Raw genomic sequence first — 17,328 nt, forward strand, 5'->3', positions numbered from 1 at the left:
GGCTTCCAGCCACCCAGCCTCCCTTGCCCTTTTCATATTTGTTTAGGTCTTTCACACAGGTACCTTTGGAGGGGAGTGTTTTGTTCTCTTTAGGTCCTACGGAGTCCTTCCCATCTGTTGTATTCGCTCTAGGGCCCCTTCTTTCTCTCTTCCTCTCAGATGATTCCATAAGCATTTCGTGGGTATCTACCTGAAACACAGCACTTTGCCAGTGGAAGTCTTGGGACGCAGAGTTTGCAGGATGGGGCTTACATGCCGAGTCCCATTTCTGTTCTGGACTTGTTGAAAATGATTGGAGATATCATTTTACAGCTCCCTGCCTCATTTTTTCCCCCTATTTGACAAGACACACCATAGTTCCTGTCTTTCTTCATCTTTAGAAAATAATGGAAATGAATGAATGAATAAATGGTTACAAAGTACACTGAGTTCTCTGAAGAAAGATGTTATATAACTAAGGTTTATAGTAATCCAGGCAGCTTCTTGGGGTCTTTTTCATACATTTTCCTTTCCCCTCTTCCTTCAAGTATTTGTTGAGACACAAAGATCTAAAAATATATGATAATAAATACAATAATAAAATCATTCATCACGGAGCTGGAGGTGACGTTCTAGATCTTAACATCCAATTGTCCATCATTCAAATTATAAATATAGCTCTCAGAAAAGTTGTGATTTGCTGAGAATGACCCAGTTTATAAGTCATAGAGGGAGAATATGAATGAAGAGTCTGGGTTTCAAGTTTAGTGTTGCTTTTGAACATGGCCATACATTCATGCTCAAGCAGCTGATAGTTAAGCAGTTACCTAGGACGTACCCATTTTTGTGAATGTTCTTGCACTGTATGCTCATTGTATTTTCTTGATTTTAACGCATTTCTCTTACTCTTTTGGCTCCTTCCCAATCTACAGTCGATGTTGCGAAAAGAAAAGTTGTGGCAACCGAAATGAGACTCCTTCAGACCCTGTCATCATCGACAGGTAGGGGGAAAAAGTGATTTAAAAAAAACTATTTCTGGTTTCTTTCCTTTAGAATCTCAACTCTGAGTATGGATCACTGGGCTTTGCCATAAGGTTGGTTTCATTTTATCTTCAAGGCTTGGAGCTGGTCCAACATGTGTTTTCTTGTTTTGGTTGGCCTTTCTTGGAAGAAGTCAGAACCTTCCTTTTTGAACATATGTCTCTAAATCTATGATGGGATTATTTTCCAGGTGCACTGACTTCAGCCTAATAAGGCATGTGTGGATGGTAGAAGATGGTAAAGGATGAATCTCTCCCATCTGGCAGGATAGGCTCTCAATCAGTTTCCTAGAAGAGGCAGTGTATCCCAAGTTACGCAGTAACTTTCTTATCATTCTCCGTGATTGTGCTGTTGGGCTTGAAGACTGTCAAATTAGATTGTGGTTTAGAAGATGATGACAAGCTCTCTGGTGCACTGAGGGAGATTCCTTTCTACCATAGAGGGTTGCATTCTGGGTTCTATGTTTTGTTCAGAGTGGGAAAGATTCTTTGGGACAAGATGCTAATTCATTGAAATGTGATTTCGGCATCCTCAGCTGTATGTTTTTGTGATTGGAAACAGAACTTACAAACCAATGAAGGAATACCAATTTAACTTCCAGCAATCATGTAATTTTTAAGAAATCCCATATTCCCACCCCTAATTTTTTTCTCTTTCGTTAAAAAACGGAATAATTCCCTCTTGCTTCTTTCTCTGGGTTTTTGTGTTTCTAGACAGGTCCTGAAATGGATTGGAGAGACCACAGTCTCCAAAGTTGTTATTCCAATATTCCAACAAATTCTCAGTTGGGAGAATGGAACCTCTGGCATTCTTCCCAGAAAGCCAGCTTACTTTCTTCCTGGAAAGTATAGCATAGCCCTAGGAATGAAGAGGCTGGAATTCTGATCCTGTCCTAGCTTCTGACCTTGGACAAAGCACTCAACACCTCTGTTCAATAGTATCATGAAGGGTATACCTGGAGGGTATGGCCTGTTGCTGTAGGTTTCAGAAGGTAGCTAAAATATCCATGGCAGTTTTGCAGTATTCTCGGAGATACTTGGAGGAGGATGATAGACAAATAGAGAATGTTTGCTGGATGTATATGCTGCCGGTCTTAGGAGGTTCAGGTGAGATCAATTTAGGGAGATCTGGAATTTTTTTAGTTTTTCTGAAAGTGCACAGAAGCTTAAAATTAATGAGTTGTAAGAACTCTTGGGGGCCAGCTGTCTTTCTCATTTGATCGATGAAAAGACTGAACTCGGGAACGGTGACACGACTTGCCCGCGGTTGCACAGCTGGTTGGAGCAGAGCTGGCCCTAGAACACAGCTGTCCTTACTTCTGGCCTGTGATTCTCTCACTGCCACAAACTTTTCCTCCCAGCACTCTCTGTCCCAATTTATGTGATCACACTTGTCATGATTTCCCAACTTCCTAGGATGCGCTTGAATCCTCTGGGGAACATGAAGCCCATGAGGGCAGCCTAGACACGGATCCAGTCCTTTCCAGCGTGTCCACTGAGCTCACTAATCTTCATCTAGTCTTTTTTTTTTTTTTTTTTAACTAACTTTAGCTCCTCTTTCAAGAGGGTACTCTAACCTCATGGTTGTTACATCTTTTCTTGTAATAAACAACCCATAAACCAGCTTTAGAAATGTTTACAAACCCGTAAATGCTAACCTGCACCTTACATCTCATAAGCACACATCCTAAAGGCTCTGCACTTAGTAGCAGTTCTTTCTCTAAGAAACTATGTAGAACCTGAATTCAGGGAGAGAGCCGAACATGCTATACATAATACACATGTTAATGTACGTAGGCTTTTGGCATCTATGGAGAGAAAAGATTTTCAGGTTGTGTGCCTTCATTGTTTGTGCTAGAATGCTTTAAATTCTTCTGAGAAGGTGGAAATTGTATTTTAGCTGCGTCTTAAGGAGCTTTATGTGACTGTGGCATTTATTTTTACTAGCCTGTGCACAATAAAACAGCCCAGCGATGTCTCTGCATCACTTGAAATATGTGTTACTTCCGAAATGTTGTGCATCTACACATGGAAACATACATACCAAAGGGTGCTATAAATTGACCCGGATCAGATTTTTAGAGAACTCATCTTATTATAAACAGATGCGTCGGTTCGGCTTCCTCATTGTAGGGATTTTGTTTGAAGACGCTGCTTGTTCCTTCACCGGAATCTTGCTTCTTGCTCCTGACTGTCTTTTGGGCATTCCTTTGCCTTCTTCCCTTCATTTGTGGAAGGGAAAGGGGATGAAGGCAGGGTTCCATTTGCCGGAGGTGGGATGGGTGGCTTGTGTCATCCAGGGCTTGAGCGGTGCCTCTGGTCCCTGGGTTCAACACCTGCCGGCTTAGAGATGTCGAAATGACCCATGAGCACCAAACGGGTGCTAAGTAGTCTATTTTGGATTTCCTCTGAGTAAATATATAACTCTCTTCTTTGCCCTTGTTCCTATAACGCCAACTAATTATCTCCTCCCCCTGCTCGCTCCATCTAACCAGATGCAGTTAATTTACACTGTCTCTCTTTGAGTTTTCTCACACAATAGGCATGTTCCACTCTGGCTCCAGGGAAGCCTGTTTATTCCCTTGGAATTGTGTATGTCCGGGGGAGGGGAAGGGGCGGCTCAAAAGTGGTTCCCAAATTTTCACCGCCAGGGACCCCTCTTATTTTTTCCTTTGGTGAACCAGGTTCTGCAAGATTTTGCCTGCCAAGCTGCAATTAACAAGTGATAATCCAGCTGTAATTTCATTTTTATTAACTGAAGACGTACAACAGAACGGGAAGGAAAAATCTCATTCCAGAAATGCCCTTGATCTCAGGACTTCCCTGGCGGTCAGGAAGGTTAAGACTCTGTGCTTCCACTGCAGGGGGACAGGAGTTCGATTCCTGCTCGGGGTACTGAACTAAGATCCCCGCGTGCCACATGGCGCAGCCAAAATAAATAAATAAATAATTGAAAATTTAAAAAAAGAAATGCCCTTGACCTCACCAGTGGCCAATCAGAGTTTCTGGTCTGGACTAGAATCCCCAGTGTTACCACACTAACTTGATAGACTGCCAGCTCAAACACGAAACAACTTGACTTTTCATTTAGCCCACGTGACCATGTCTTGGGCAGACATTCCATTGCCAATAGGCTGTTTGAAATATGAAAAATAGCTTTTACAACCTCGTGGCCCCTTAATTGAAAATCACTGGATTGTACAATAGGGCGTCCCCATCAGAGACTGAGTTCTCCATTTCCTAAGACTTAGCCCCAGACTGGGAATATTTTTTCCCCGTCTAAATGACTCCCTGCCTTCATCTCTCTAGAAACATAAATTTAATTTTTTATTTTCAATTGTCTTTTCGGCATGCTTTTGTGAATTCTTGGGCAGCCACACCCCTCTCCAAAAAGCCAGGCCAACACACAGCCCAGCAGGACTTGCTGCTGAATCACGGGCCTCCAGCAGAGCCTTCCTTCTGTGTAGAAATGCACGCCCGGAGTGGCAGTAGGGTTTGTTCATTTTGAGTGTAAAAATTCAAAGTTCCTATCTGAAGAAAACTCAACAAAACAGAACAAAACAAAACCAACAATGAAAACATAATCCATACCGAGGTCTTCAGCCTACACCTTGTCCATAAAGACCTCTGTGTGGTAAATAAAAATAAAAGGGCTCAAACGCATTTACGTTTGTGGTTTCAGAAGGAAGCGCTAATTCAACCTTGTTTTTCATGGGCTGTGCTTTCTTTAGACTCTCTTTTCTCTCTGGAAGCTTCTTCTGAACAGCTACCGCATCTCGGGGCTCAGGAGAGTTTGGTGGTCCATGGGAAGAGGATTTTAGGGACAATCTCACAGACTTGGGAGAAGGAAAATGAGTCTTCACCGTTCGTGTTCTTGCAGCCCCATGAAAAGTCAGATGGGAGGAGAGGACAAGAGTTCTTTCTGAATCTTTGTAGGCTGCCCCTGCCCATGTGTACACGAGTATGATATTTTCTGTTAAAGGGCAGCTCCAACCTGTTTCTCACATGCAAAATATTCCAGACTTTTGTCTTCGGATCCTGGACTCCTATATTTATGAGCTCTGCTTCCAGAAGGACTGTTTTAAGTTTCCATATTTTTTGTTTATTTTATTTTTCAAGAAGCCAAACAAACATCAGAATGATCTTCATTCAGAAGGTTTACACAGAAATACCTGGTATTTATTTGCCCATGAGGGGTTTTCCTGATATTATCTTCCTTTTTAAAAAAAATTTTTTTTTAAATTGTGGTAATATATATATAACATAAATTGACTATCTTAACCATTTTTAAGCATACAGTTTAGAGGTATTAAGTACATTCACCTTGTTGTGCAACCATCACCAGCATCCGTTTACAGAACTCTTTTCATCTTCCCAAATTGAAACTCTCTCCCCATTTCCCCCTCTCCCCAGTTCCTGGCAACCACCATGCTATTGATACTTTCTCTATGAATTTGACTCCTGTAGGTACCTCATAGGATACTGTATTTGTCCTTCTTTGACTGGTTTATTTCACAGCATGATATCCTTAAGTTTCCTTAATGTTGCAATATGTATCAAGATTTCCTTCCTTTTTAAGGCAGAGTAATATTCCATTGTCTGGTTGTACTACATTTTGTTCTATTCGTCTGTCAATGGACACATGGGTTGCTTCAACCTTTTGGCTACTGTGAAAAATATTGCTATGAATATGGATGTACAAATATCTCTGCAAGTCTCTGTTATTAATTCTTTTGGGTATACACCCAGAAGTGGAACTGCTGGATCACGTGGTAGTTCAGAGAACCATCATGCCATGTCCATAGCAGTTATGCCATTTTACATTCCCACCAGCAGTGCACAAAGGTTCCATTTTTGCCACATCCCAAATTACTTGTATTTTCTTGTTTAGTTTAGTTGTTTTTTTTTTTTTGTAGTTGCCATCCTAATGAGTATGAGTTTTTTCTTTTTTTTAGTGAAGCTTTCTCCTGCTACCATCTTGGAAGGCATCCTCACCGGCTGCTTTCCCCCCCTCTGGTCCAGGCTTCTCGTTTGCCCTCCCCCTGCCATCTGGCACATCCTCTTCCTGCTTCTCTCTGCCTCACCAGCTACCTTGTTCTACCAGAGAAGTGATTGGTTCCTCTTTCCTCTGGGCCATACTGACTATTCCTCTCTCCGTGTATCGCTTAACTCCAGAAAGTGTTATTGGTGGAATGGAAGCTTTCAGAGAATAACTGTGGGTAGTAAAGCCCTTATGGACCTTCCGTGCATGCTAGAGGGTGTGACATTAATCCTGAACACCGGAGTTTTTCTTTTGGTTAATTTATCAAATGAACTCCCTATTGATCTCTTCTTGATTTGTGGTGTAGATTCTGCTTTTAACCCCACTGTCCCTTTCAGCATAGAAGCAGTATTTGGATAGTAGTGAACTGTAGGTCAGATTTATGTCCACAAAACCCAGTGGATTCTTACCATCCTAGGCCACTCAGGCTGGTTTTCGGTCTGTGACCACTCCCTCCCTCTCCCTAGTAGTGGACAAATCAGATATATCAGTAGTGACTCCTCCTGAACGAAGAATTCTGTCTCTGAGAAGGATGGATGAGAACAATACTCAACATTCATCTAACATTTAACTGGCACTTATGGTGTGCTGGGCATAGTGCTAAGCAATTTGTGTTCACTAACTAATCTTAACGAATCTTCAACAGTTGAGAAAAGTCTTAATTTTACAGAGGAAGAAATGAGTCTTAAGGAGGTAGGTCACAAAGCCAGCTTCCGTGGTGAAATTGGAGTGTCGTCAGCGGGTGGAAGTTATGGAGAAAAAGGGTTTGGTGTAATAGAAGGAGAAGCTTCCCAGAATTTAGAGCTGTTGAGGAACAGGAAAACCTGGTGAGCATGGCTTGAAGAACTCCTGATGGGAACACTAGAGAGAGGATCGGTTCTCTGGGAAGTGGTGGGCATCGCTGGCCTCTGAAGTATCATTTAACTCTGAGATTGTACAAGTCACAGGCAACGGTGTGACAGGTTTGATGGAATATCGGTCCCCAGAGAGACAACATGATGTAGCGGGAATGGTCCTAGACTAGGATCAGGACACCTGCTTCTGACCCCAGATCGTTCACTAACTAGCTGTCTAATGTCATGGAGGTCATGAGCCGCCTCTCTGAGCCTCAGTTTCCCTATCTGTAAAACGAAGTGCTTTGGATTAATGGGTGAGCTTTACATTACCTTCCAGCTCTAAATTCTCTGCTTCTAGCCGAGGCCCAGGTATGGGTGTCAGGCATGCTAATTCATCATCCTTGCTCATCAGTAATTTACGGGAGCTCTTCATATGGGCCTTCTCTGCACAGATTCCCCATCTCCCTACTGGGCATAGGGGGGCCCAGTGCTGTGAAGAGTCTACAAAATCCTGGCCTTGGGCTTTTTTTTTTTTTTTTAGTGAAAATTCCATTCCCTCGGAGAGGTTTAGATGTTGTCACTAAAAAACACAGACTATTTAACCAAAGTGAAAGCATCATTCTTTCATGTTCTCCTTCCTTCGTTTTCTAGTAAAACCTTTGCTAGTTTCTTGGCCATTTGGGGGAGATACAGGTAGGAGCAGGGACTCTTCTAATTTCTGGTGCAGAAGAATGTCCCTTTGGGTTGAGACTCTTCATTGGATGACAGCCTGAGACAAGTGGGAAACAAGAAACAAAATTTCCTTTGAGAAAATCATTCTCCTCCTCCTGATTAAAGAACTGAAAAGTTATGATCTTCATTTCTGTAATTGGGTTAATTTTTAAGAATTATACTGTCTCCACCAGACTGACCAGTCTTCCTAGACTTCAGAACTTTAGCATCTGACACAAGCTAGCCTAGTTGTCTATACATCGATTCACTCCATCATTCATTCATTTAGTAATTTTTTCTGTTGTTCAGTTATTAAGCTAATATTCGTGAATCCCTGGCACTGAGAGGTCATCAGGGAATATGACAGGCATGGTTCTGCTCTCATGGAGCTGACAGTTTAAATAATCACACAGAGAAAAATACATTTGCAAACTGTGAAAGTGCTTTGAAAACTAGGTGAGCGAATGGTAGACAGATTTCAACATTCTAGTCCCATCATTTCTTTCTCTAAGAATCAACATGGAATCAAAATGTTTGTTCCATCAAACAGACCTTGAATATACCCCCCGTCTCCCTTTGCACACATCAGTGCAGCCTGGAATCGCCACCGCCAACTCTCTGCCAATATAAATCTGATCCCCTTTTCAATACCTCGTTTAGATTCTACCCTTTGAAAGAAATCAATTCCTGTAGCCAAAGTCTTTTCATTGACACTGTCACATATACTCGCTCTTGTTAAGATGTATGGGTATTGTTATCTTTTTCCCTATGTGGGCTTGCCTTACATTTCCAACTACATTGTAATTCTTGGATGTCAGACAACATATGTCACTTAAGTCTTGACTCTAATATCATTAGCTCTGTGATGGTGTTAATAGTACTACCTCTTCCATTGAGTTGTTGTGTTAAATCATTAACGTGTGTATGGTGCCCATACAGTGCATGACAGAATAGATGCTTTTAAAAAAGTCCTAGCAATTATTAGCCTGTGTCTCTCAGTGTCTAACCAGTGGCTTGGATACTACAGACACTCAGTAAATATTAGTTGGCAGATTAATCTCTGACTGCCAAGCATCAGAGAGTTTGGATGACGGAGTCTTTTGCCAGTTTATATAGGACCTTTCTTGTAAGTACCTGTATTTGACAACTGCTTAGCAATCTTACCCCCCAAGGGCAGAGTGGTACAAAACAATGCCAAGAAGAGAGAGCTAGGGTTGTAAGGCAGAATGAATCATTCAGGAAATATTTATTTAGGGCCTGTCGTGTCATGGACGTTGCAAGGTGCTCTTAGGGATAATAAGATTGAATAGACACAAAGCTTTCCCATCAGGAGCTTACAGTTCAAGTGGAAAAAACAAAAGATGTGCAGAAATAACTGTGATGGAATGTAGAATGTGAATAGTGCCACAAAAGAGGTAGAGATAAAAACTCTGGAAGAACTGAAAGTGGGAAGATGAATTTCATCTAGGCAGTGGTGTATGCGGTGAGAGCTGTAACGTGGACATAGGCAAGTGAGGTCAAAGGGCATTCTAGGAGAAGAAAAGCATGCAGGAAAAGGCATGTGGAAGGGAAAGAATTCCTTAAATCTGCTCTTTATTTTAGAGGTGCACGGATATGTGTAAAGGGGGACAGTAGGAGAGGTTGGAAAGATTATTTGGGCCCAGATTTCCAAAGACTTTATATGCCTTTACAAAAGTGTGTTGACATTGTTGTGTTGGCAGTGGGAAGATATCAAAGGAATCTGAGTAGTACAATTAGAAAATGGAGAATGAATGTAGGGTAACCTATTAGGAAGATGTTACAGTAGTTCACAAATGCGTTTCTTTTCGTGGCTCTTTGGGAATATATAGGTTTACCTGCCAAAGCCTGGGCATTGTTTCCATCACCCTATACCATCAGGGATTGGGAAGATGGGCACAGGCTTCAAATTTTGTGAAATGAAATGTTTCAGTTTCTGATTTTTGTTTCTTTCAACTTCTTCTGGACACGTGTGCCTTCTTCCACCAGCAGCAGCTGGGAATCCGTTTTTTCCATGCCAGATACCAGTCACGGAGGTGAAAGGCCCATTTTCTCACCTCTCCACACCCCACTTCCCCTCCCCCAAGGCACCCACCGCCCCAAAGCTTTTGCTGATATTGCCACTTGCCCCCATGAGTATGCGTCCTTTGTTCACTGGAAAGCTCAGATCCTTTGCAAAGAACTGCTGTTGTACCATCTGGCAATCTGTGAATTTTTTAGTAGCCTGGATGTTTGTGAGAAAGCAGAAACTCGGAGGCCAGACCTGAACCATTTATAAGTAATTCTTTAGAAAAGAGGGAGAAAGACCAAAACCAGTTCACCTTTACTAACATCCTCTCGTTCAAAGTACTTGTGCAGGTCCCCTGGATCAACTCCCATTGAAAGTCAGAGGACCAGCTGGATGTATGGGGTTGTTCAGAACAGATAACGGTACACTGCAACTTCCAGCTTCTTCCTCATAAAATTGTGTGATGTGATTAAGTGGCAGATTTGCCAGGAAGTAGATGAGTCCACAAGTGGAAGAAGAGTACTCTGAAATGGTGCTGTGCTGGAAATAAGAAATAGATATTTGTCTGTAAGAAAGGTATCTTTTTTCCAGAGTTGTCTGTCTGGCTTTCAGGGGAACAAAGGCCCCGGAACTTAGGAAAGATTGATAAGACTACATGCTCACCCAGAGAGAACTTTCTAGAACTTCCAGTTATTTTTCTCTCCCTTTCTGTTTGAGCAAACAGGGCTGGATAAGTTCTTCTGGGTCTAATTTTGACCCAGCCAAGAGGCTACCAGACCAAATGGCTGGAAAATAGGACACATATCCCAAGGAGATGAAAAGGTCGTTATCCACAGATGATTTGCAGATTTAGAGTTCTACCCACTAGGGCTTGACTAGATTTGTTGACTGAAATCTTGTAAAAGTTGTTCTTTCTGTGGCTCTGTTCTGTGCTGCACAGTGACCTAGAGTTGCATTGGAGGAGGTATTTGATCAGAAAGGAAAGTTGTTGAGTGACAAGATGCCCAAAGCATGTCAGGCGGCCAAGACCCAAGTCTATAGGCAGTCAGCATCTCATCAGTCTGGACCAGGTAATTAATTAAATGATTGTCCTCCAGAAAAGTTCTGCTCTAATCTTAACCTTTCAGCCCCCTCAAGACCACCAAGGAGCCAGAGCTGGTGAGAAACACTGCAGCTGCTCCCGTTTAACAGGAGCTTTCGAGAAGGAAGTAAGGGAGAAATTCCTAGTCCCACTGAAATAATGGCAGGAATGGAAGAATTTGGAGGGATGGAACCATTGGATTCAGGCCAACACTTTGGGGTTAACACCTCCATTTTTTTTAAGGCCCATAAGATGCTGAGACTTTTAAAAAAGAGAACTTGCAAAATGGTGGAACGCTTAGGGTCACTGCCCCTCTGAATGCTGTTATACATAGCCCCTTCAATAAAACCTCTGAGGTGGGTCGCTATGGAGACCAAGAATGAGCCTTTTTTTTTTTTGGCTTTGGGTCCAATGTGCACAATTGCACAGGATATTTTCATGATTGATTTAAAGCTAAGCACATGACTCATTATGGCTAGGTACTGGCTCTGTCATCCCATTTCAGATGAGAAAGCCCAAATGAAGAGCAACTACTCCAGGGGCTGTGTAACAAGCAGGTCAAAGACTCAATTGGGATTAGAGACAAGATCTCTAGCTCCCAAGACAAAGCTGGGATGGTCTATGAAAGCTGAGGGAGCGGGCAGGAAAAGCTGTGGCATTCATGTCGCTATACTGCTGCTGTTCTGCAAAGCTTCTAACCAGACTGAGCTTCGGGGGACTCATCACCTTCCAAGCCAGGGGTCGGACTGATGGCATTTTAGTTGACTATAGTAGTCGGTTCGTATGTAGCCAGTTTCTTCTGTGCAAAAGGCTTTTTCTTACTCCAGAAGGGGTGAGGTTGTACAGAGGACATAGATTTATGACCTGTGGGCTGAGTGCTTGAAGTGACTATTATTCCTGTCGTATGATAATGACTGTAGAATAATCTCAGATCTGGGTTTGACTACTCTTTTGCCATTCATGCATTCACCCATTCACTCATTCATCCCTCTCACTGAATCTGGAGTTGCCAGATTTAGCACATAAAAATATAAAATGCCCAGTTAAATTTAAATATCAGATAAACACGAATGATTTTTTTTTTAGTATAAATAAGTCCCAGTTAAATTTGAATTTCAGAAAAACAACAAATACTGAAAAGTATGAGCCTTTCTCATGCAATATACTTACACTGAAAAAGTATTCTTTGTTTGTCTGAAATTCAAAATCAGTTGGGCATCCTGTATTTTACCTGGCAACGCTATCTGAATCCCAGTTTCTCATCTGAAGAGTAGGGAAGGCAGGGCTGCCTTACGGTTCTGGGAAGGGGAGAGAAATGCGTGAAGGAGCTCTGAGCCCCAACTGGCCCCAGGGCCAACCAGCACGTGTACGGTTCCTCCCGGTAGTGTTTTTTCTGTCTTCACCTGGGGCTTATCACCTTTGCCCCACATGTCCGTGTGGAAGTTGATTCACACTTAGGAGATTCAGTTTGGAGGCTGAGAGGTGAGCGGGAAGCTTTACTGGGAACCAGCAGCATTTTGGGGGCCCCTGGTCTTTGCCAGTTTCTCCACCCAGCACTCCCCCGCAGCCCCGTGTTCTGTCTCTTCTCTCTCTTTTGTCACCTCTCGGTGCCTTGGGCTCATGTTCCGTCTAGTCCCTGTTTTATGGACTTGTCGCCTCCCCGGCATTGCTTTTGCTTCGAGTCTACCGTCCGTCTCCTGTTCACTTTCTGCCTTTCCTGAAAGCCTTTGTTCGGCCTTCCCAGAGTCTCTGTCTTCAATGCTTCACACATGTGGGATTGTTTAGGCTCAAGTGATAAATTGCATGAAGTTAAAGGTAAAAGGGAAGCTCCTCTCTCCCGACTTGGTCTGGGCTGACGTTTGAACAAGAGCCAGACTTTCCTTCAATTTAACGCGAGCGGTCCACTTGGTGCTTGCCCAAGTCAGCGTAGACTGGCTTATGCATTTTATCATCCAGATGTTGAGTCACGAGATGAAGGATAACCATCATGTAGACATCTATCTGGGTAATTTAGTGAACTAAAAAAAAAAAAAAAATCTAACTGAAAATTTGATGTCATGTCGACTCAGCCTGTGTAGAAAAAGGGGCAGCAGATTTTAAAATTCCTCTTCTGCTTCTCTCGTGCCCCACCCTTGTCCCCATCTACCTCTTTCACCTTTGTTCACCGTTCTTTTTCCTTCCTGCCTTCACCTTTAGGGTCTCCCTTGCTTTCTCCCCGCCTGCCTTGCGCTTTCTTTTTTTTTTTGGCTGAGCCGCGCCGCTTGTGGGATCTTATTTCCACGACCAGGGATCAAACCCGAGCCCTCAGCAGTGAAAGCGTGGAGTCCTAACCACTGGACCGCCAGGGAAGTCCCTGCCTTGCTCTCTAGTGGTGGGTCTGAACTTGATTCCAACGCAGGTGGTCAGAACCATTGCCATGAGCAACTTGTCCCTAATGCCTTTCTTCCTGATCCTTCCTTCCCCCTTTTCCTTCCCTGATGAAGAGTGAAATGCTGGTTTTACTGTAGGTGTTCCGTTTATAACTGTGGCTTGGTGGTTTTCACTTCGAGTGGAGTCCACTGAGCTTTTAAACTGTATTGGGTCAGTGAGTCCATAATGAGACCTCCAAACCCAAACAGGGCCAGTCTACTGGGATTTTATTGTTTGTAAAGCTCCTTCCCTGGGGAGGGATAGAGTCATTAGGTGTGCACTGTTTAATATTTGGTCATGACAGGAAGCAATAATTTTCTATTTTTACGGTGGCTTCTGAGTTTTTAAAGCAATTGTCTGATTCCCATCATTGCGACTGGAAGCAAATAAACGAGACATTGACGTAAGCCTATCCTGTGTATGGTTTGGGTTGGGGCCCATCTCCTTTAGCACCTTTCTCCTCCCTCTGCCTGACCTTCGCGACCCCTGATGGCCCGCACCACCTACACATGGGCGTGACTCACCTGGAGGCCCCCGAGCTCTTCCTTGTCAGGTAGAAACATTCTTTCGCTAAAGAGGAAGGGGAGCTGCGGACTTCTCTTTGAGAAGCCCTCCCCTGTCCTTTAAAACAATCCCCTCTTTAGATGAGAAAAGTGCTTGAAATTTTTCAAAATTGGCTCTTCGCTGAAAGCTTTCTCCTCCTCTCTTAACCCCGATCAGGTAGGTGCTTTGAGTGTGACGCCCATTCTGAGAATTTCCAACCTAATCCAGCACCAAGGAAGCCAGTCAAGGTGTAAGGTCTCCTTGCTTCGTGAGGATGGGGGTGCTTTAGCTTAGAAACTTCTACCGCAGAGCCCAGGGTCTGCAGTAAACCTAAGTACCAGCAGACTAGAGCAGAGAGAGCAATTTGGTGAGTGTGCATGATTTCTATCACTTGGGACAGTCCGACCTGTGATACTGGGCTACCAGGTGGGAATTTCCAAGGGCATGGGCTCAACTGCTCCCCACCGGCATCTACAGAGGCCTTAACTAGTAGTTACCCCATAGGTCATGGGGCCAGTGGTCCACTGACTTCTCGATGCTAGCCTACCCTGACAGCAGGATTCTGTGATGTCAAGGGTTGAACAGAAGGCCAGTTGTTTTGAGACCCATTCCATCTGTAGACTATCTTGATCTCTTCAGCATTTTTTTTTTTTCCCCTAGTAGGAAACTAAAAATGAGGTGTCAGTGACATGCTTCTTTGGGAAGTCACAGCCTACCATTTTTTCAAGTTTTACAGAGCTTAGCGGGAACCAGCTGGGCAAAACTGTGTCAGAAAAAAAAAATTGTCATGTTGGATCTGACCTGCAAAACTGTGGAACTAACTCTCAGCTGTTACTCAGATGTGATGACCTTGAGAAAAACTTCCTGAAAGCTCCCTGGCGTGTGAAGCCTAAACTTGTTGCACATTAGAGAGTTCCAAGGAAGGTTCGGAAACCTTGGCCTAAAGGCAGAAAACCCGACCCAGGGAGTAAATGAAAGAATCTCCTTTCCAAACTGAAAATTTTGCCCACCTCTCCTCTGAGCTATTATGCCTGCAAAGGGGGAAGATGCCTAATACCTTCCCAGAATTTTGGAGTTCTAAACTGCGCCCCCCTCCACCACTTTGTTTTTTAACCATGGATCCCATTGATGGTCCAGGGAATGCTATGGATCTATAATACCGTTGGGGCTTATTGTCTACATTTAAAATGGAAGGAACTGATAAATTTAGGTTGGGGGCAGTGAAAATAAAGATCTAATGTTTACCCATCCAAGTTCATGGGCCTCTTCCATCTCTAGACACGTGGGAAGTGCCGCCAATGGCACAGTCTGTCCTTTCTTTTATCTCATCTCCACCCTCTCTGCTCTCTTTCTTGCCTCTTCACTTTCACCTCACCCTTGTTCTTTCCTCATTTTCTCTTTTTCCTTTCCTCTCATTTTGTGTCTGTCTTTTTTGTGTCCCTCCTTCCTCTCATCGCCTGTATCCCTCCCTAAGTTACCGAGGACTTCGGTGGGAGCTGGCTGCCAGCGTGTTTGTCGGTAACTTCGTCTTAGCCGGTCTGTTGCTCTCAATGGCCCATTTGTTTGCTCCTGTGAAGAAGAAGAAAAAAAAAAAAAAAACTTTTCCAACCTACGAGTTCCGTTGTCTCCCTAGGGATCCTTGTTTGAATCTTTGCTGTAAGATTTTTTTTTTTTCCTATGAAGTACCAAAGAAATAATTGCCTTATCGTTAACAAACAGAACCTGGCTCTTATCACCCCATACCCCAGAGCCTTTGGTGCAAAAGTTGGGCCGTGCCAAGTGCATGCATTAACCTGATACGCGAAACCCCTTTTCAAAGCAGGTCCTTGGAGGACGCTCATTGAGGGCGTTTTTCTCGGGAGGTGGCACAGTGAAAGCACTTCTTACAGTACTGGGTGCCAAAAGAGATTGGCTGGCGTTTACACCTCTGTTACAACAGAAAAGAGTGTATTTTTCTGGGAGGAACATTTTCAGATTGTTCTAATTGTCACTGGCAATGAGCAATCCTTGGAACTTGCGTCTTGCCGGGGGCCTCACTGGAGTTTTAAAGCATCCCTTGGCACAGAGACTTTTTGGTTCCGTGGTTGAGCTTGTAGCCTGTAAAACGCAAACGGATCATAAAAGCCCCAGGCCTGGCTGCCCACTTCGCCCTGTGAGAGGATGTGGCATAACCTAGAATCCCGGCTGCACTGACAGTGTGGATTCCAAGTTTGTTTTTGGAGCCGTGGAGATGTCCCATGAGAGCTCATTTGCATCTCCTAACAGTCTCTTAGCTTCGACCTGTTCATGCTCTGTTTTATAAAGAGTGGAGATCTTCCTTTGGAACCTGGATAAATGGTGGTATCTTCTCCTCCCTTCAATCCATGGTATCATTTTTAGAAAAGCTGAATGTGAAGCTGGCCTCTTTCTGTTCCAGTCCAACATCGGAGCAATATAACTTCGAGTGTCTTTGGATCTTTAGACAAGGCAGAAGCACAAGGGACCTGGGGAAATGCTCACTTTGGGGTCAACTCGAATTGCCATCCTTTAAAAGAAAAGTTTTCCCTATTGTGTCTTCTTTGTTCAAATAAAATAAATAAATAAGAAAACTGCACAACAAAACACCAAAAAGATATACGATGTTGCATCGACATCGGATACTGACAGCAAGTCTCAAAAGATCCTTGGGGAAGCTTTTGTTTGGGGTGGGAGAAATCTTTCTCTTAAGCGTTTCCCAGCATTCCTTCAAGACATCTGGTTCTCTCATTTGCTCTGCCTTCTGTGCTTTTTTTTTTTTTTTAAGATAACTCTACTACTGTCATTATTTTTATTATTTTTACCCATTTAACTAAATGTGCTGAATGGTGATCCCACATGACAGCTTGTCTCAAACTTGTTTGACCTTCAGAAGTGATGACCTTAACCAATTTTTACTGGCAACTGTCTTGACTTTATTACTCAGGAGACAGTTTATTTTTGTTCCTTAAAGAGAGAGTGAACAAGAGAGAGTGAGCTTTTCCTAAGATCAAAGACAAGGAAAGAGTGAGGAGGTTATACCCACCCATCTCTGTGCTGGAGCAAAGTTTTTCTCTTTCCTATCCTGTTTTATTATTATTCTCAGTGTCCTTATAAAAGCATAAATAAACAAGGTGGAATCTCACCCATGCCTCCTGCACCCACATTTCCTTCTTAAAGCATTTGGGAATCTCTTCTATTTGCATTTGGAAATTGGGTTGCTGAAGTTGAAGCATTGTCTGATGTAACCATCATATGATTTTCTTTTGACCAATATAAGTAGAGGCCAAATGGATTAAATACAAAGAAAAATAAAATGAAACAAAATGAAATAAAATAAAAGGAAGCAAACTGGGTTGATCAGTTCTCTGCTCTAACTTTAGTAGACATAGGTCTAAGTGAGAAGAGTTAACTTTGCTGCCATCTGTCCCCTGCTGCCCTTAGCCTATATCACCAAAGCCAAATCTATGTAGGCAGAATGGTAAAGAGGTCCCCAAGTGGAATGAGCACAGTAAATGAATTGCTCTTATCCTGGGGGCAGGGTAGCGTGAGAAATATCAGAATAGAGCAAGACCGGCTGCTTCACCCGCCCAGCACCAAAGAGCCTATGTAGGTTTCTGGCATCAGAAATCTCAAAGGCCTGCAAACTGCTGGGAGAAAAGAACATT

At 43.2% G+C, this 17,328-nt stretch overlaps 1 protein-coding gene across 1 annotated transcript in view; it reads left to right on the forward strand.

Annotated features, from left to right (window-relative positions):
* The window catches only part of EBF2 (EBF transcription factor 2), a 194,221-nt gene that overhangs the window by 16,092 nt on the left and 160,801 nt on the right, over nt 1–17,328 (forward strand). Inside the window, exon 7 of the mRNA XM_059926240.1 lies at nt 912–980. Within this exon, the coding sequence (XP_059782223.1) occupies nt 912–980 (69 nt within the window). The remainder of the gene's footprint in view (nt 1–911; nt 981–17,328) is intronic.

The sequence above is a fragment of the Balaenoptera ricei genome, chromosome 6 (assembly GCF_028023285.1).
Source record: "Balaenoptera ricei isolate mBalRic1 chromosome 6, mBalRic1.hap2, whole genome shotgun sequence".
NCBI lineage: Eukaryota > Metazoa > Chordata > Mammalia > Artiodactyla > Balaenopteridae > Balaenoptera > Balaenoptera ricei.